This window comes from Lytechinus pictus, chromosome 3 (assembly GCF_037042905.1).
Source record: "Lytechinus pictus isolate F3 Inbred chromosome 3, Lp3.0, whole genome shotgun sequence".
In the NCBI taxonomy this organism is placed as follows: Eukaryota; Metazoa; Echinodermata; class Echinoidea; order Temnopleuroida; family Toxopneustidae; genus Lytechinus; species Lytechinus pictus.
In genome coordinates this window covers 2,814,873-2,836,387 of record NC_087247.1, presented here as the reverse complement: position 1 = coordinate 2,836,387, position 21,515 = coordinate 2,814,873, and the positions used below count along the sequence as shown (strand labels likewise).

Here is a 21,515-nt window from a genome sequence, read left to right as displayed (position 1 = left end):
AGCTCAGTTCTTGACATAAACAAAGGAGATTCTCTTTTCCATGCATCTCCTTGACGTAATCATACAGGGGAAGAATATTTCATTGTTGGATTCCTACATGAACCTGTACGCCTGGTAAAGTGAGTCTTTGCTGAATAATAATGTATTTGTTAGTATTGTATGATTTGTATCAAGCCGATTGGATTTTTCCCGAGGTTTCATACATTTTCTTAATGTTGTCATTCCTTTCTCACCTTTTTCTTCTTTCTTGTCTTTCCTTTTCAGAAGCATCAGAAAGAGAAGGGGATCATGGAGTTCTCCAAGGCTGACTTGATGAAGCTTCTAGGGTTACTGGAGGCAGAACTCCAAGCCAGGGACTTGGTCATCAACAGCCTGAAGGTGAGTGAAAATTTCAATGTCAAGTTGTCCAGATCAATGCTATGGCTTTAATAATTGCAGGATCCTTTCACATTTTCTCTGTAGACTACATAAATATATGCGTGCATGTTCTGATTCCAAGTGAGTTGTCTCACTGCAATAGTTCTTAAAGTTTTTCATCAACTTTTATTGTCTGACAAATTTCAGTGATTTTGATTGGCTGAGAAGCACAGGTGTCTGACTGTTACTACGCCTTCATCTTTTTTTTATTGAAACACATCCCTGATGTTGCTAGATCAGGGCATTCTTTGTGAAAATATTGTCAGCATATGAAATTTACAAGTTAAATTTGAATTTATAGTGTGTAGGCCTACACTTTCTCACTGTTAGGGGGAAGAATTTCTTTGGGCTTTTCTTCACTCTTATTGTTTTCAACATTTTCTTTAGCATTTAATAATTCCCTTGGAAATCTCGACGGAGTAGCTGCTCCTACAGAGGCATGAATGGGGGGGGGGGGGGAAGCATTGGAAATTAGCCCTATAGAACCTTTAAATTTTGCAAAAGTACTATTAAACATACATTAATGTCAAGTTTTCAGAGTGCTTGGTGTGCAAAATTCTGTATCATAATTTTGTGCACAGCATGTGCCAAAAATTGTTGGCCTTTTTCACTTTTGCCCCCCCCCCTCTATAATTGTGAAACATGGAACAATGCCCCTGCCCTCCCAACCAAAATAAATATTTTCTTGTCACTGAGTTTCAAGTATCAAAACCATTGAGTTTGGTATTGCTAAGTGAAAAATGGGAAGAAAAATTTGCTGGGAACAGCCTTACAATATGCAACTGCACATTTTAAAGTGTGTTCGCCTCGACCCGTATGGACTAGCATTCTAATAGAGTCAAAAGACATGTCTTAATGCCAAGTGTCAATTACAATCATAATGCTGCAGCTGGTGTTGTTTGAAACTAAGACACCGGTGCCTTTTGCGCTATGTCATTAACACCTCTATCAAGCAACAACTGTCATTTCCAACTTGTCCTGTTTATACCACTGCATTCAGGAAACCAATATTGATCTAAGCGCAATAACCTTTACCTTCTAGCATCTTCAGCAGGCGCATTCAGATCACCTTGAAGTCGGGGAATACCAAGTCTTTGCATTATGAAAGCAAATTTCTAACTTTCTCAAGCCAATGTGTAGTTGGGCTTGGGCGCCATAGGTGGCTGCTGAGCTAGTGAATTTGAATAACACACTTAAAGCCTTTACATGTACCTGTTAATCAGACCATCTTGCGCATGCTCGTTACGTCGAGAACTTAGCCTGAATGGGTCTGTTTCGGGTAGGTATGAATGAGGGCTATAATCATCAGTTATTTTTTAGCCTGAAAAAGTTCTCGTAATTTAACAGATATTCTGGTCCTCGAGGCAGTCTGAATGCACCTAGTGTAGATTAGATGTTTCCAGAATCTAGCCTTGATGTTTGGTTGATATCGTTCTTGGCAAACCTTTGGTAGTACAGCAGCGCTATCAAATGTCAATTAGCAGAAATCTAAAAACAGTTATTCCTCAAAATGTTATATTAGATATTGACTTTGACTATCTGCTTTTCAGCTTTTTGGGGTATTCTGTGAGGATAAGAACTGCTTTCTTAAGTCACAGTTTTTTTACTGCAATACATTATGGGAGGGAATTATTTTAAACAGCGTATCGAGCATGGCTATCAAGTTGCATACAGTCCCATTCAAAATTGTCACACACTTTGCATATTATTGCTCTCATAATATCACTCATATCATAATCATTGTATAGATATTTTTAAAAATGTGTGATTTCCATAGAGATTTTTGTACAATGTGATAAAAAAGTGATGTTCATTGATTTGAAAAAAATGATCTAATTACATGTACAGTATTTCACCAATCATGCTGTTATACATGTAATTCTATACTGTGATTTCTTCCTCAATGTATTGCTAAACAAGAAACATAAATTATAGTAACTATTGTTGGAACTTGATTCAGAAAGTACAAAGAGTTGTTGTTGTTTTTTATATTGGCATTGGTGTCCATCTCAAATTCTAATACCACATCAAGATATCAATCTCCTGAATTACAAAATTTAATTTACATTTTCTCCATGACATGTACAAAAATTAATTTACATTTGCGACATGTATTACCTGTTTTGATATTCATTATGTACATTTAGGTTAATGCACAGAAACGGCACCAACTAAATAGATTGACATTGATATCAAACATGGTTATAGTTGTGAATCGCCCCCCCCCCCCCCGGACTGAATGAAAAGCTATGCTGGCTGTAAAGCTGTATACTACTTGGTGCCCAGTCTTTGTATATACATGCAGCTCATCATTATATCACAAAAGTTCTTTACAAAAAAATTGTAAGGAATTTAATTATTTTTGAAATATAATTTGTGCATGATAATGGATTATTTTGTTCAAATAATTTGGCTCTGCAAACAAAACAGACCATTTTGATCATTAACAACTGGATTCACCTCAATAAACATTGATTAATAAAGCAACATGCATCACTATTTGAATTATTCGTCTACATGCGAACCATTCTTGAGCTGTATATTTCAGCATCGGTAGGAAATTGTACATCATTATCGCAGTTTTTGCATGATGCAGATAACGCTATTTAAGCGGGCTAAATGAAGGTAGAAGGGAACGGAACATAAACGAGGAAAGATTGGTAGTCTAAGAAATTTGGGAAGCCTTTAGAGATCCCAGCTTCCTTACAAGTCATTAGTCTTCAAGTTTATGGTGATATACCCCATGAAAGTGGGGGATTGACAACTGACAAGGCGGTGCATTCACAAAAAAAAGTTTTGAAGGGCTTGGAGAAAAAAGTGACAGAAAAGGCTGATAAGGAAAATTAGCAGATGAACGACATTTCCTAAACACAAATTGAAATGATTTGCCTTTCCTTCAGTGATGAAGGCTACTGAGTTCCCAAGATTTTCTCTTGAACTTGAAAAAAATATGTGAAAATTAAGTAAACTTTTCAACTTTGAAGATTATGCATTTTTGAAAGATTGAAAAGCATTTATCCAATTCTTGTTATTGTTTGAGTGTTCATTATTATTTTTTTTTTGCGTAAGAATCCAGATTGTTCTAGAAGATCCAAGAATAGATTCAGACCTAATCTTTGAAAACGTGCAGTGAGAAATTTTCTGTATTTATTTATTTTAGTTCTTTCATACTTTTTAGATATTTTTTAGATTTTTTTTTTGCTTTCTGTTTCTGTTTATGGATAACATTTTAGTGGTAGATGTTCAAGAGTTTATCCATGACTTGATATGAAAAAAAATCCAACTGTGGTGTGAATCCTTCAATTATGGCCCACAGCGTACCAAAGTAAATTGAGCAATTATCCTGGGACTGAATGGACGGATATTAGAACAGGGTTCGACCAAGGATCTTTAGGGCTCCTGTATCACTGAGCTTTATGATCAATTTTTTGGAATTAATTTTCTGACAGTGGCATTTATCATTGTGAGCAATTGAATGTAAAAGTCAGTGTACTCTGTATTAATCAAATGCTAAGTTTTGTGTTATTGGGCCCAAGATTTTTTTTCAAAATACACTGCAAGATTAATGAGGAAGAGGAGGTTTGCTGTGGAGGGGGTCAATTGGGATAGTTCCTGTTTTGGGCGAGTCCTTTATCGGCAATCCCGTTAATAGAGAATTCATGTATTATTTTATTAAATTACATGGTGATACACAATTAAGTCATCTGCAGTAGAGTAATTTGGTTTCCACTTTCAGAGAAAATAAACTTGCCTGGTCTGAGGGGGAAAACAAATTTGTATGGAAAAAACAAAGTCTTATTATAAAAGAAAGGAGCAATATGAACCTTTTTTTTCTCTCTCTCAAATTTAAGATTTTTACAGAGACAATAGCACAACACACATTGCTCATCAAATAAAAAAGGGAATTATCTTTTAAACCTCATCAGACCAAAGAGAGCAGTACATCTGTTGAATTAGACCTGTCAAAAGTTTTATTTTATCAGCTAAGAAAGGGAATGTTCATTTTTTTTTTGTATTTTGCCAACATGTACATGTATACATGATGTAGGTGCTTCATAAGAGCCCTTTGTAGATACAATTTGCAGTTAATGATGACTGTCATCAATTAAAAGGGTACCGGTACTTAAAGAAATATCTTACAATTCAAACCTTTATAACTTTATTGGATTAGTTTACTTATTTCATCATTCTATTTTACTTATTTTTTGCTTCAGTGTATTAATTGAAGCTATTCATTTATATTTTAATTCCAGAAAGCACTTAAAAACCATTTCAAAGTGGGTTCATGAAAGGCAAAAGAGAAACAGGAAATAATAAATGCTATCGATAAAAGGAGCATTATGACTTTGAGTGAAGACTTTTATACACTGTACTTCAAGATGACATCTCGAGATTTCATTGGTGAAAACTTTCAGTTTTACATCCCCTGCAAGCAACATGAATGTTGTACTATCAGGAGATTGATCTCATTTTCCAGTGTACTGCTATGAACATAAAGGTCATATAGTCCAGGCATCCAAAATATTCCCATAGGTAACTGTGTAAACAGCACTTCTTGTTCGTTCGTTCAAAGCTTGCAGTACACTCAGCAGCGGCAGGCTTTGATGCCAGTGCTTAATCATAGAGATCAATGTATACAAGGTTTAAATATCTCTGAGAGCTTTTATATCTGTTTTTTTTTTAATTCACCATTCTATCAAACAATATTTGAAGACACAACAAACATACATGTACATGTATATATGGGAGTATGACCTTTAATTGCAGCATTATTTATAAAAAGAGCTAGCAAGTAGCATGTTTTTGTCTGGGCACAGAAATAATGATCAAGTATACATGTATGGTGCAGACCGTAACAATTTGGCACCCTTTTTTTTGGGGGGGGGGGTGTTAGGGGTAGGGGGCAGCACATGTATGCAAGAAGGTTGCTGGTGTGATTTTAATGACGAACCAATCAAATTAAGATTTTACTCTAAAGTTAGTTTAGTCCGTACCATGTGCACAACTGTACGCTGTAGATATAATAGTCAAATACATATTAAAAATGAAAAGGCTTTGTAAGCATAAACAACAAATTTGAGTTGAATTTGAATGTATATATGCCATTAAAGGAAAATTGATATTTTGTAAACTTAGGGGGGGGATGGGTCTTCTTCATGTACGTTGTACATGTAAATGTAGGTACAATCCGTCAGCGGTGCGATCCATACACAGTTGTGTATTTTCATCATGCATCATCACGCATTTTATTAAATTGCATTCCCACAAATGAAATACAGACCTGCAACTTTGCCTTTTTAGAAGTCAAATCTTTTGGGATCACAAAATCTGTTCGACTTACATGTAGGGAAAATTCAATTTATATTTGCTGTGACTTTTTAATATGGAAGTCAACCTGTGCAAGTTTACTTGTACTGAATGCTGCTAATTATCTTGTTGCCTTGAGGCCTCATTGTGTCATGAGAGATAAAAACCTAGTCTGAAGAGTCTGTTTAGAAAATGAAAGATATTACTTCTTTTCTGTGTTTTGCTATCTGAATGCTTATTTACTCTTCATATGTGATTGATTTTTGAATAATAAAACTACAGGTAGATGTCTTCGAAATTAAAAAATTGAAACTGCTACTAGTATTCACAATTCTTATTGAAAAAAAGTAGATTGATACTTTATGATAGAATGGCATAGAAAAAACAAACGATTTGCCGAGTCTGTCCAAATTAATTTTTTGTACTACGTGTGGACATATTGTGTTACTTGTGATTTTGATTCGCTTGCAAGTGTCAGAAAATTTCTAAAATTCCAGCTTATACGGTAAATTTCATATTGTGTGAATAGCCTGTATAAGATCAAGATGGCTGCATCCTGCACGTGTGAGATGGGTCTCTGATAAAATAATTGAAAGTTAAGCTTTTTCTCAGACTCTGGAGCGATACACCTGTATGACTCATATATGATCAGGCATGAGTAATATGTGAGAATCTTCCAATAATCAGGATTCATCTACCTATATCAAGGTATGATACTGTCTGCTTCATCTTTGTTGCATGGCAAGTGACTGATAACTTGGTAATACATGTACATGTATGTATAATACGTACACTGGAGATCTGTAAATTCAACCCAATGCCATTTTGTAGTGGACCAGAGATCCTCTTGCATAATTGTCTGATGAACATAACATATTATAAATATGTTTATAATAGATGATCAGCTTGGTGATGTTTAATGTTGCTGTTCACATTTGATTCATTATTCATAACTCGGTCTGGGGGGGTGGGGCTTCATGGCATTGCTAACATAATTTGATTTCTGCCCTGACATAGCAACGTGTTACAGTTTTATAATATAATAATAATAATATAGGGTATTTATATTGCGCACATATCCACCTTGTTAGGTGCTCTTTCATAATATCTTTCATAATATTCTTTAGAAGCTCTAGTTATGCACAGCTACATGTAGAATAAGGTATGGTGGTGTATATGGATTAGGCTAGTGAACTGGGTCTAATCTTCTGTACAGATAATGATGTGGGTCTTAAATTGTCGCATTGTTCAAGACATGACTTGTAACAATGGGTATAGATGTACTGTAAGTAAAAGCCTTGATTCTTTTTATTGCGTAGTACACTGCCTCCCTCAAGTGCCATTGTAGAAATCATGCATCATGAAGCATTCTGTCTTCCATGTACTGTTACTACTGTGTAACAATATTCCGCATCATAAACCCCTTTCAGAGCAAATGTTGCAAAGTACACACTCTGTGTCATTTAAATCCATGTATGCAATTTTCTGTTGTCAATTGTGCCCTGCAATTGCGAAAAATTGACAGTCTGTTTTGCTTTGTGAAGATGCCAAGTGTATTCTGGTTCTATCCTAAGGTTTAATCAGCAGGCATATAGCAGAGTCGCTTCAGTGATTAGCAAGATAAATAGTCAAGTCAGATAGCCAATCATCCGTCCCCATCTCATGGTGCCTATTTAATGAAGCAAGGAAGACGTATTGTTGGGCGGAATGACCAAATATAAAACCTAATATCATTGCGAATATCATGGGTTGATGTCAGAAGCTGAATGTGATAAAATTGGGTGAATTATTCACCAAATCCACCATATAGATTTCACCATGCCTGAATGAAATATATGATGAGCCCTACTTGATGACTGGATATGATGTTCATCCGTTATCCAATTAGAAGTGGGTCAATATTCACCACAAAATGGAAATATTGAACGAGAAAAGGGTGAGAGAGAAAGTAAATGCGACATCGAGAAAAAAAATAACATTTTATTTGCATTTCATTTGTTAAAAATGAAATCTTTTTCTATTTAAAAAAAAATGTTGAAGTGAAGTGGCAAGAATGGAATAGGGAGTATTAGAAGAAAGGATATAATACCATAGATATTTCAATCAGATGACACTTTTACATCAAAATAGGCAAATTTTTGCTTCAAAGTCTTGCATTGTATCTTATCTGTAAATATCAATGATATTAAAGCTTTGGTTGGAAATGATTTTTGATGTTTTATTGATAACACCCATTCCTTTTTTAATCACAATGTTCCAAGAAACTGTCAACAAATTGCTTATTGTAATCTCATTGAAGTAGCATGAATAACAATATCTCTCCTCACATCTTACTATTATTATTATTCATTCTACCATTATAAAAATTACATACACATTACATTAGAAAAAACAATTACAGTATTCGAACATGCAAAGCAATGTGGGAATGGCATGTGGGTCAGGGGGCTCAAATGCGAAATTCAGCACTGTTGCCCGGAGTCATGTGCCCCCACACATGCCGCTCCCAAGACATAAATCAGATATATACTCTCTTACACAAAATATTTCATGTCAAAAAAAGGGAATTCATGCAAAGGTAGGGGGGCCAAAAAAAGTAAAGTAGATCAGCCTATAGATGCATTTAGAAAAAAAATTACCACTGCAAAAAAATGTAGAAATATAACTTTGTAAATAAATCAACACCTCTCTCCTTTGAAATAAAATCATAGTTTTCGAAATTTTATTTATGGATATATTATTGCAGATATAGGGGTCTTGTATACAAATTTGATATAGTCACTACTTTTTTTAAATAAAGCAGTAAACAATATACATTTTAATAAAAATGATGAGCACTACATTTATGTTTATTGAATGTCAATGATTAATCAAATGAGAACTTTTTTACCTTTAGGCATTTAAATCATTATTTTTTGCTATTTTTTTGCTCTGTTTAGAATGAGCGTACCAAGCTGCTGAAACCCTCCAAGAATCCTCATCGGCAGTACACCTTGGCCAACCCCTACACAGCCTTGGTGAGAGACAGTGAGAAGGCCGCAGGGAAGGGCGACTCGGACGAGGAGAAAACCAAGGGAACAGATACCAAAGATGTGGTGGCTTCGTTGCATGCTGTCATAGAGCATCATCGGAAAGCAGAGGAGAGGCTCAAGAACCAAGTCCAGACACTCAAAACCAGTCATTCAAAGGTAACTTTAGAAATGATGATGGAGATGATCAGATCATGATCATGACGACGAGAATGACAGCTAGGTACCATGGTGGCAGTAATGCCGCTCATGATATGGTGATTTCGATCATAAGAATGATGATGATGATGGTGGTAATGCTAAAAATTATATTGATGTTGGTATTGGTGATGATGATAGCATGCAGATTATTTCAAAAAACATTTACATAGAAGTTTGTAGACTTTAAAAATGTTAGCAGAGGAGTATGTAGTTTGACAATTTGGAGTCTAATTTTCTATGAAAATAAAAATGTTAATAATTGCATTATTGCAATGATAATAATATGTTTAAAGTCAATAACTATGGTGACAGTGATGATGTAGACATGATGAAGATGATGATTTTGAAGATGATGAAGATGATGATGATGATGATGATGATGACGATGATGATGGTGGTGGTGGTGGTGGTGGTGATGATGATGATGATGATGATGGTGATGGTGATGGTGATGGTGATGGTGATGGTGATGACGATGACGATGATGATGATGATGATGATGATGATGATGATAGCATGCTGATTACTGTATCATAAACATCAACATAGAAGTTTTTGGTCGGTCAATTTGAAGTCTTATTTTCTGTATTACCTGTGTGTTTTAGGCTGTCAATGAACTTGAGGATGAGAAGAGAAGACATGCTCAAGACACAGCACAAGGAGATGATGTCACATACATGCTGGAAAAGGAGAGAGAAAGACTCATGCAGCAGGTAGGAATGGAAATGTGTCAGCTTTCATAAAACTTTGTAATCGATAACAGTCACAATGACTAGTATGAATTACTTGATTGATAACTTGTGATTGGCTGAGAGTCCCAGACCATTTTCTATCATGGAATGAAGCATTTTTTTTTCAAGGGTGGGGGGACTATTGCACCAGGTGAATCACAAAAGGGTTTTTGTTGTAATGTATGTAAAGTGATCATTATGGACTTGTGAAATAGAAAATAAAGCATTCATTATGATATAAACAAATGTTGTATTAAATCGGGTCGAGATGATGCTAAAAAACAAATATCCCCATCGGATACATATTACCATGTAGCAGCATCAAGGGTGTTAAATCAATATTTTTTTATACGCGTATTGAAATAAAAAGGGTCTTGATTTGTAGGCATGATTTTATACCAGCCTGCATGTTTGGAGGGGCCCTTTGCTGAAAAAGATGCACTCAAAACACAACTCGAAAAACTCTGGTTTTTGTAATTTTGGAGAAAAAAATCTGTGTAGAGAAACCAAAAAAAATACAGAAATTTTAAAATTCCAAGGGGCCCTTTGCTGAAAAAGATGCACTCATAACGCAACTCCAAAAATCAAACGCATCATGGTATTCAACCAATCAGATGCTCATGAATAAGATTAGTGCTAATTTTTTTTTAAGTTGCATTTGTACTTCCCCAACGGGGTCCCTGGTGATTGTAAAAGTCCTGTGATTTAGAAGGAGGGCTAACTCCTGTGAGGTCAGTCAATTGACTGATCATTTCACACAAAATCATTGTACAAACATCTTTACCTCTAAATCTATTCCTCAGGCATGGCTCTCTGCATTCATTTCTGCCTATAGATGTTCAGACCTGCCCCATTTCTTTCCACCCCTCCCCATTCCTCCCGCTATTCCTCTTCTTTTCTTTTCTTTTCTTTTCTTTTCTTTCTTTTCCATTTGTATTCTGTATCTATCATCTCAATTTCAGCATTAATGCAAAGATGGCACTTATCATCATGTACTATGAAAAGCAATTAGTGATACAATTCAACTGAATGATGCTATTAGATATTTGTGTAACAAGGGGTCTTGTCAATTTTACAAGAGACCTTTACACACTTTTAGTTTTACACAAAACTTGTAATTGAAGTTTTAATTTCGATCCTCTTTCTTTTTCTTTTTTTTGGATAAAAATTCTTTGAGTATGTCTTTGCTCATCGCTATGTTTATTTCCAAGCTTAGTTCTTTTCACTTTTGAACATAATTTTATCTTGAGCATCCTTCTAGAATGTACCACTATAGGCCTACTCAATGTATTGATATTCATGATGTATGCAGCCGCTCTCTCTTCTTTCATACGCATACATGCAAGTGAAATCATACACACAGGTGATTTGAGCAAACTGTGTGTTTAATCTCGAGAGCAATTTAAACATGCATTGAGTGGGAAAATATGAACCTGTCTCCCAGGTTATAAAAAAAAGACTTATTAGGGTCAGTTATTGTGAAGTTCGCCAACTCTGATCGCCTCGGGTCAAAAGCACTGTTTTGTTATAGAGCCATCATAATGGGCAGTCCATCACGACAGAAGTACACTAAACTTTTCATAGGCCATAGACGTCAGTAGCTAGATTTTCTAAAGCTGCCCCAGAACTTGGGGAAAAACCTGGGAATTGGATGCCTCTTTTCATTTGTCATGTATGTAACAAATGAAGGGCTTTTTGGAAATATGTATATTAGTTTGGGGATTCTGAATTTGTAGTGAATGACAAGGAAGTTGCCAGTTTATTTACATACATGTATGTTTCTTTGAATTGTTGGTTGATTCAACTTCTTAGTGTAGTACTCAATGAATATATTGTAATATATATTCAGTATTATGATATATTGTAATGCCCCTCCTGATGTAGTACATAGCTTTAATACTTGATTCTATGACATTTTGATGTGGCAGCAGATTTGTTCCTTTGCAAAATCTGAGCATTAAAGGGGAATCCAACCCAAATAAAAACTTTTTTTTATAAGGAAAAGAAAAATCAGGCAAGTTGATAGGTGAAAGTTTGAACAATATTGGACAAACAATAAGAAAGTTATGAATTTTGAAAAGTTGTAAATATTGGTAATCACTATACCCATGGAGACTTCAAATTGGCCGCATATGGGATGTCATAGTGATGTAAGGCAAGGACTACTCTTCCATGTACTCCAATACATATTATGGCTAAAATGTCATTTTCCCCAAAAGTTTTATTTCAAATTATATTTTTCTTTCATGGGGACATAAAACAATATACTACCTGGGTTATATTTAGATTACTGCCCCAGGGGAATGGGTATACATAAAGTACATGGCCTATGGGAAAGTTGTCCTTGCCCCTTGTCAAAATTTACTTATCCAGTTGCCAATTTGAAATCTACATAGTATTAGTGATCTCAATTTTAAAGCAGTTATAACTTTCTTATAGCTTGTCAGATTTCTTTCAAATTTTCACCATTCTGTTTAATTCATTTTTCTCCTTCCCATCACAACATTTTATGGCCAAGGCTGGATTCCCCTTTAAGCCAAACATTCGTGTCACACCAAATCCCATCCCAAGGTAGAATAGGCCTAAATCCAAAACCTTATCACAAAGCATGTTTAGGGAAATGTACTTCACCTCAGGGAAATAATACTATGGAAAAGCTTAATTCACTGACACGTTATATTGTAAAATAATAGCCTGGAAAACAAAAACATAAACAAAAATACAGTATTAAAAAAACTAGGAAGAAAAGGGTGTTATTCTATTGTAGTTCATATTCTCATGATGGAAATGATGGATTATTTTATCAATTATTAATTTTATATTCGTCCTGTTGAAGTGACATATTTCCTTCATCATGTAGGCCCAAGTAATTTCTAGTTGAAAGTACAGGTGCCGAATGTCAAATTAGATGCAAGCAATATGGTGTCTGAGAGTAATTGGATTAATTCAGTCTAATTAATTGCTGGCTCTCGTTGTCATATTTCTTTCCTCTTCTGATCAAGAATGTCGAATGCAGTCAGTGACACAATGAGGACATGTTTACATGTGTGGGCTTGTTGTGAACCATGATAAGTGGGCACTCAATAGTTGAAGCTTCAACAACAAGTGTACATAAATGTGTACTTGTATAAAATAGTAAAAGAATTTTAATGGGATATAGTTCAGGAATTATAATGGTTATGGTCATGTGTAATTGGCCATTTGATTAATCATGGTCAGAACAAAATGAATGAAAACGGTAAATAAAGCAATAAAGTATAATTCCACACAATTAGGTTGAACAAAGGTAGATGGTACATGTAATTTTGATAATCTATAAAATCAATCTGCTCTGAGGTAAAATAATTGTTTTTCTGTTCAGGGATTATTTTTGCATGAATAATTCCAAAGATAACCTTAGAGTATTTTATAAAGACTTTTGTAACTTTCTGGAGCTTTCCTAATTTGATATGAAAGGGAGGGGGCAATGCAACAATATGATTTCACAAGGAAAATATCCCTTATTGTCTTTGTCTAAATTGTTGATGTTGTTTTTAATAGTTCAGACTCTAGAGACTTTCTGTAATTGCAGAATTTATTAATAATACAAAAGCTCTGAACTACTGCAGTACAGTATACATGTAGGCTTAAAAACTAGATGATTATTATTGATGTACAAGGAATCGATGTAAGATTTTATAAACAAGAAGGCATACATGTAGAAACCTCTTACAAGCAAACAAAAAAATGCTGCACCCTCTGATCTGTGCCTTCAGAGCAAAATAACACATACATTTCACTGCATGTTCATGTTAATATGTAAATTGGGAAAAAATTTGTGTAGCTAAATTTGATAATGACTTTTTATTGATAAGATGTCAAATTCTAATGTATTATATCAGTCAGCATTCATGTAATGAAATTTAACATTATAGATTGAGTTACAATGTAGACCTAATATCCAAGAACTTGTATTGTTTCTAAAACACACTGCTCCTCAATAAGGCATTGTCATTAAGTGTCAATAAAATATATTTTGGTAGCATAATACAATTATTGTATTTTTGCAGCAAGCTTCATTTTATTTTATAATTGATCATTAACCTCTTCAAGAAAATCATAATTAGATTAATTACACCGCGCAAGGCTTACTTGCAATTCGATTAAGCGTCGCTGCAACAGTGTCATTGATGCCTAACACTGAGATGACGCTGTGAGTTATTTTAGCATACTGTCTAGCCAGCCACCATCTGATATAATGTGTGTACTTGGCAATGTAGGGAGATTTGAATATAACAGGTTAATATGACCGAAGCCTTTATAATCCACTGCACACATCCCATGTGGGGGTGACATGGGGGCATGATGACTCATGCTAAGAAAATCGCTATTAAAAGGCTCTCCCTCTCTCGTCTGTGTTTTCCTCTCTCTCGCCTTTCTCATTCTCTCCCCCTTCCCTTCTCTTACCACTCCTCTCTCTTCCTCTTCCTTCCTCTCACTTCTCTCCCTTGTGCTTTTGACTTCTATTTCTTTCGTTCCCTCAATCTTTCTCTCTCTCAATCGCTTCCATATCGATTCCAATTGTTCACTGTGCATGCCTCCAGAAATTACAATTCAGTGATGAAAATTAAAGAGTGTTATAAGTACATTATTATGTTAAAAACTTGGAGGAGTTGTTTTAATTGCCCAAACTCTTGTAGATTATACTTGAATTTTATATCAATACATATGTATAACATTCAGAAAATACATTACGGCAGTTCTCAGTCTAGAGTATACATAAGGTTTTCCTGTTATATGCCAAAGAATGAAAAAAAAATAGCCTATTGTACAGATATGGTGCTGCTTGATTATTGCAGGCTACCTGGTATCAGCATTGATAATAATAATAATAATATAGGATTTGTATAGCACACGTATCCACCTTGCTAGGTGCTCAAGGCGCTCCTATATTACCCCGGCTAAGCTAGTCTACTGATTCTGGTGCGCACAGCTTGATGTGAATACAATCTCATTGCTTAATTAATCACTAAATAAGTCAAACTTAATGCCTACTGGTCTTATTTTAAGATGTTTCAGGTGCAAAATTTTCATTTTCATACAAAATGGTTACATTGAAAAGTCTTACGCCCTTTCTGATTCTTTCAGAAATTGAATAATAATTCAGGTGTCAACAAAAATATCTTGTTCCTGAGCAACATTTTCTTGTCACATTCCAACAAAATTTTGTTATCCAATCAGTTATTAAAAAGAGTAAACTAAAATGTCAAAAGCTACCCGGACAAACCTGTGACTTGTACTCAACATAACATCATAATGATGTCATGAGTTGGTCCTTACAACTTCGGACAATATTTTAGACATGAAGCATGCATGTAACACACATTACTTTAATAGCAAGAGTGATCTGCTTTTCCCTCATCTTGTCTTAACAATATGAAAACTGTTGCTGAACTTTGTCAAAAAGTAGCAAAACTATTTGAGACAGCGTTTTTGCAGTCTTGCATTTCTACTTTTCGAACATTTTACTCCTTTTGAGATCCAAGTTATTGTTGCCCAAGCAGTGATATTGATGTTGTGATTAATTCGCATCATCACGTTAATATTTATGTTGTATTATATTTTGTATTTTATTGCAGGTGGACTTTGAGAAGGCCCAGCAGAGCAAGCTAGAAAAGGAGTGCAAGAGATCTCAGGGTCGGCTGGTTCAGGAACGCAAGAAGCATGCAGAGTTCATCAAGCTCATGTTTGACAAGCATCTCTTACTAGCACAGCAGCTTGGAGACACTCAACAGAGAGCCATGGAATGGGAGACCCAGGCACAAGCAATGAGAGCTGAAGCGCAGAATGCTTCAAAGCTTGCCGCTGAAGAAAGGAACAAAAGTGTGAAAATGGAAGCAGAGATGGAGAAGAAGCTCTCGGAATTTGATATTGAGCGAGAGCAGTTGTTCGGAAGGTTGCAGCGGGAGGAAATGAGGACTAAAGAGCTTAGAGAAGAGCTGGAATCTCTCAAGAAGTCTTCTAAGAAATCTGCAGAGTTAGTTAATGGACGTGCAGCGAATGGTAGTGAGTTGAATAGCAATTCAAAAGGAAGTTCTGCAAAGAGTATATCAAGCAGTGGTGACGGTAAAACAACTAAGGGAAAAGAGACTCCTGGGTCTGTTCGCAAACCAGCTGTAGCTAAACCGAAAGCTTCAGCTAAAATCTATGGTGCAAAAGGATACAAGACTCCTCCTCATTCTGATAAATCTGAGGCCTCATCATCATCGTCATCTTCAGAAGATATCAATGTGACTGTTTCCTTAAGCAGAGTACACTCTGTGAGTCCTGCTGCTCCAAGTCCAAAGAGCAATTTGTCAGAAAGCAAGAAACCAAGCATAACCTCAAAGCCCAAGCCTGGTACCACTAACCTTTCCAAAGGCACAGGCAAAGACCATAAACCTCTTAGTCCTGCTTCAAGTCTGGACAAACTATCTGGGAAAGCGTCTTCTGCTTCACCTTCATCAGGGGTGTCTCAGAAGGGAACAAAGATACCAAGCAGCAGTGCCATGTTTGCAAATTCATCTCAACTAAGAAAGAGTGCCCCTACAGTGGCAGTTGTTGCCCCACAACCCAGCAAGGCTTCAAATATATCTCAGGAAGCTAGCAAACAACAGCTGCCTGTAAAGAAATCCTCAGACAGTACAGACTCATCTAAAATGGACAAAAGTGAACCTAAAAGCAATGCTTTGTCCAGACCGACAACTTTAGCTTCAGGGGATACTGCAATGAAAGCAAAAGAACCTGCTGGGAAAGTCTCCCAGTTACGGAACACTCTTACATCACCAAAGGACAAAGACTCGAGGGATAAATCTCCAACCAGGGGATATGTTGGAATGAATGTGAAAGCAGCTGCAGCTCAGCTCACCAGTCCCGTTGGTAAGAAAGTCTTCAATCCACTTGGAAACACTCCAAATAAACTCAATTCTTCCACTTCCTCAGAGCCTAGTGGTACCACTCAAACCAAAGAAGCTCCCACAAGTGTCAGCAGTACTGCCATCACTGACAAAGTGAAACCTGTGGTGACTTCTCCATCATCCATCACCCCAGGAAAACGCAATGTGTCACCCCGAGGTACTCCTCCACCTATTCCACCTAATAAACCCTCTCTTATACCTCATAAATCACAACCTTCTCTTTCCTCCACTTCTTCTGCTCCTCCTACGGCTTCCCTGTCCACTATGTGCTCAGTTACATCTTCCTCCAATACTGCTTCATCTAAATCAACAAGTACAACAACTACATCATCCTCTGCTTTATCTAAACCAATAAGTTCAACCATGTCATCTACTTTATCCAAACAATCAAGTTCAACATCATCCAAACCAACAAATACAACCTCTCCTTTATCAAAGCAAACAAATGCATCTTCCACAACTGCCTTTACAAAAACCTCAAGTACACCAACATCGTCATCTGCTTTCTCAAAGCAAACCACTAATACAAATTCACCCGCTTTGTCTAAGTCAACGACATCTACAACTCCTCCTGCCTTTACCAAATCAACAACATCTTCTTCCTCAACTCCAACCACCAACTCTCACCCCGAGTCCAATGGCCCCAAGAACTCCCCTACCTCCAACTCCCTGTCCAGCTCCAGGAAATCAGACTCTCTGGTCGAAGCCCGCAAGCAACTTTTTGCCAATAAACTTGGCAGCGGTGTGGGTATCAGTGCAACTAACCTGCGGCCACCCTTTGAAAGCAGCAACCCAATGCTCATGGTCAATAACTCCAACTCCAATAGCCTGGAGTCCCTTAACGAAAAGACCTCGTCCTCCTTGGTCACAGGAAGCTCCATCCAAGGAAAGGCTGCTGCGCAGGTGGGTCACCAGACTATAGAATTGAGCATGCCCAGACTGGTCCTCTTGTTAGCCACAGTGCTCTGCAGTCAGTTGTTTCTTGTGCAGAAAAATTAACGCTAACACCCCCTTATCCCAGATTGCCAATTTCCCTTTGCTTTTTTTATTTTGATTCAGTTTTTTCCTCTTTGCTTCCTGCTTTTTTCCCTAACTTCTTAAACTAATCCCCACCTTTAGCACTTCATTGTGGCCTGTTTTTGAGCCACTTTCCATGGTATCTTCTGCTGTTTGTAGTTCACACTAACAATTTTCAAGACTAATTTTTATCACTGGTTAGAAACGAATGCCATCAGATCCGTTTAGCAGAATCATGTATAAGCATGGTAGATTCGGCTGTATTGAGGCATGTCTAGTTGTAGATATTTTACAAGAGATCTAATTTAATCATTTTGTTTAGAAGAACATCCATTTATTTGGTACTCCTCTTTTCTTCATTTCAAAATCCATTTTAAGTGACATCTATGGTTGTTGAAATATTGAATAAATCCATATTTTGGTCATATAATTTTTCTACAATCAATGACAAACAGCAATTGAATACTATGTGCTATAACAAGTTATCAATATGCATTTCATCTTTTTATTGACTTCTCTTATTATCGCTCCTCCTTCTTTTATTGATGATCCTGTTTCAAACTATCTTTTTATCGGACATCAAAGCAGCGCTCTTTAGCTGTCCAATTTAGTTTGATTTCGTATTATCATTTTAGCCTTATCCAAGATGTGGAAACAGAGCTTGTAAGGAAGGAATAGTGAGAGGGAGGGAAAAGAGAGAGAGTGGGGATGGGGGAGGGGAAAGAGGAGAGTGTTGTAGTGAGGGAACGATTCTTCATCATTGGTGAAGCATTCTCCATCATCCCAGAATCAATAAGAGTTTATGGGATTTGTGGCGACTGTTTCACCTAAGGACAGCCAAGCATTGAGATGCATTCATTGTTGCTCTTCTGTGTTCTGCCATTGGGGCTTCTTTTCCTTAAATCTATATATTTTTATGTCATGTTATTAATAGCAGTCATGGTTCTTGGCTGTAGCCAACCAATCTGCTCTGTGGATTCCATTTCAAAGTTGGAAGTCCTGGCAGAAATCATGGGAGGCTTCATTTGAAGGATGGATGGATCAGTTCATATGTTTAGACCCAAAGACTAATCTATGTCTTAAAATGCTTAGAGTAGGGCTTGGTTATGACATACCATTGAATACTAATATACCCAAAGTTTGACGTACAGAGTTCTTTCAATGTTCATAGCAGTGTTAGTACTAAGTATTCGCTCCCACCAGCAAATTTGTACGATATGATATGCAATATTCTCAAAATTACAACAACACCACAGAAAAGTCACTTAGTGGATGGACAAGTTCAATTAGATTGTAGATTATATTTTGATGAAGGGTTTAAAAGAAGGAAAAAAAAGAAATGGGTAAATCAATCCTATATAATACAAAAATCATGCACCAGCTTGATGTATAGAAACAAATTCAACCTTGTAAGTATATATATTTTAGCAGAATGGTTGGGCAAAAATGAAATGTTTCCCTTTTAGTAGACCTTTCACCTGGCATGTAACTGACAATCATATCTTGATATTTTGCCATCTGGGTATCTTATTTTAGTTCAGGAGAGATCTAGCTGCCAATCCATAACCTTCTGCACCCAGGGACATGCCAGAAAATAAATTGATTTGTGCACTGATGTTTGACATTTATTTCCAAAGACCTAAAGGTTTCAGAGAAATCCTTTCCAACCTCTCTGTATGTGATGTGAATTGTTTTTCCATATTCCCTACTCCCCAAAAGCCTCCCCCAAGCAGAAGCAGAAAAAAGGCAGAAAAGGGTAAAAAATGAAATCCAATGTAACACTAACTCAAGTGGGAGGGGATGTCTGTATCATTTTAGGTGAGATGTTTCAGTTTTCATGAACCATATGTGAGTCATTTCTATTATTAAATCAATTTGTTTACATAAATGGGGGGGGTTCTTTTCTTTATCATACCAACAGTTTGGAGAATGCAGAATGACATTCTTTAGTAATGTGTGTTAAAAGATAGAATTAAATAAAAACCCATACTGGTATATTTTCCCCACATTCAAACTATTCAACATACAAAACTAATTTTCCCCTTTTAGGACAGTTTTTGTCTTTTTATTGAATCAAAGGTTGAAGAAGAAAAGACAAAAATGTATCCTTGTAATTCTTCAGAAAGCTATTTTTGCTGTTATTTACTGAAAATAAGCCTATTTAGACTTTATTAAATGGCCTACTTAAGGAGAATCAGGGGTGAATCGCTTCACATAAGAGATATAGAGGGGGGGGGGTAGGAGCAGAAATAGTTCCTTTAAAAGTTTTCCATTCGTTAATTATGCACCATTTCCCTTGTCATAATCACTTTTGATACTCTGCACTGCAATGAGCGACTTAAAAGTAGACTTGTCATATTTTGCATGAAAATTGTATTGTTGACTGTGAATGTGGTTTACCGTATGTGGTATGACAATTGTTCTGCTGTTCTTGTTGTATGTCATGCTATATGGAAGCATGTTCACATTTCTTGAAGTTTTGATGCAACCGGATGAATAAGCATGCATAGTTTTTGTTGAAAGCAAGCATGAAAGTTGCGTTTTAAAGTAACTTGTATGTATTTGTCGTTTAAATGTTTGTTGTTCTGACAAGAATTACTTTGACTTTCATCTACTCAAATGATTGTATTTTTGAATTGCTTATGGCTCATTCCATTCTGGAGTTATTATAAGTTCATACAAGTTTCCTGGCCATACCTGTTTGTCTTTCAGATTCATGCGTATTTCTTTTTATTTTGGAATCCAGTACATTTTATTTTTTCCTTATCCTTTATTATGTTGTCTCTTATTAGGCATGACAGCCTGACCTTTTTTTTATTTCCCTAGAAAATTTGTTGTTCTTTTTTACCACATTATATGTTGTTCCTTTTTACCACATTATATGTTGGGGAACTGATATGCTCTCAAATTTTAGTGCAAGAATGAGATATAGAATGATATCTAGGTAAACCCTAATCATTTCCAGGGTAAAAAGTGTATAGTTTAGGAATACATGTATGGTATGTAAAAAAGTTTCAGTAAATGCAGGAAAGGTCCCCTTACTCTGCTTTTGCATATAATCATTCAGTATTATTATTATTTTTTTTTGGTGTATATCAATAATACATTGATATGTCCAAAGAATGTGTAGTTGCTGACGCTATAAGGGAAACTTAAATCATGTATGATTTTGATAACATTTACAGGCCAAGAAGTTCGGCAAGGCAGTAAGTTCAATGTTTCATACACCCCTATTCGGGTTTTATTGTGGTTTATTGTTTTATTCATTGTCTTTTTATACCTTTTTTTTTCCTTCTAACTCTAACTTTTAAGAAAAAAAATTTAACTCATTTATTTCCATTTCAACCTAATAAACTGATATTTAAAATATTGCCAATGATGTTTTTTTTATAGTTTCTGTTCGATTGCAGTCACTCCATTTGAAATATCCCGCTATTAGTTTGTGGTTCCCATCTCTTTGGAAAATCATTAATACTATTTCATCACTTACATCCCACTCCCCTTTGAAGTTGATTTTCTGTCTTTTTTCCATTAAACACAGTTGACTTTCCATGTAGGTTAGAAAATCATTTGAAAATAACATTTTAGTAATTTTTCTGAAAAGTGTTAGTCGTTAAGTTACAATTAACACATAGGCCCCTTTAATCTTATTTGAAGCAACTTGCATTAGTACATTAAGTGCTAAATTCTCCTATTGGTTTGATCAAGAGAATGCCTGTTTTTTTGGTTTTTTTAAATAGCTGACGGTTTAAACAGTAGTACAGGATTGAACTGTGTATACTACTTCATGCCTCTTTTGTATCCTTATTTGTGTGTAATGTTCATGTTTGGGGATTAGAATTTAATATTCTTTGCCACGCATGGATTGTTGCGACCTT

At 35.8% G+C, this 21,515-nt stretch overlaps 1 protein-coding gene across 1 annotated transcript; it reads left to right on the top strand.

The window, feature by feature from the left end:
* Positions 1–263: 263 nt before the first annotated feature.
* Positions 264–21,422, top strand: LOC129256042 (CTTNBP2 N-terminal-like protein). The gene is made up of 4 exons (XM_064096151.1): positions 264–378; positions 8,664–8,912; positions 9,560–9,667; positions 15,304–21,422. Exons 1-4 carry the CDS (start codon positions 289–291, stop codon positions 17,617–17,619), a joined length of 2,763 nt encoding a protein of 920 aa, XP_063952221.1. The 5' UTR covers positions 264–288; the 3' UTR covers positions 17,620–21,422.
* Positions 21,423–21,515: the final 93 nt, after the last annotated feature.

What these genes read in the sequence shown, in the direction of transcription:
- LOC129256042 (XM_064096151.1), top strand. Translation starts at nt 289, where the DNA reads ATGGAGTTCTCCAAGGCTGACTTGATGAAGCTTCTAGGGTTACTGGAG. An exon ending in TGGTCATCAACAGCCTGAAG is followed by an intron (nt 379 to 8,663) that starts GTGAGTGAAAAT and finishes TGCTCTGTTTAG; the next exon opens with AATGAGCGTACCAAGCTGCT. An exon ending in GAGAAAGACTCATGCAGCAG is followed by an intron (nt 9,668 to 15,303) that starts GTAGGAATGGAA and finishes ATTTTATTGCAG; the next exon opens with GTGGACTTTGAGAAGGCCCA.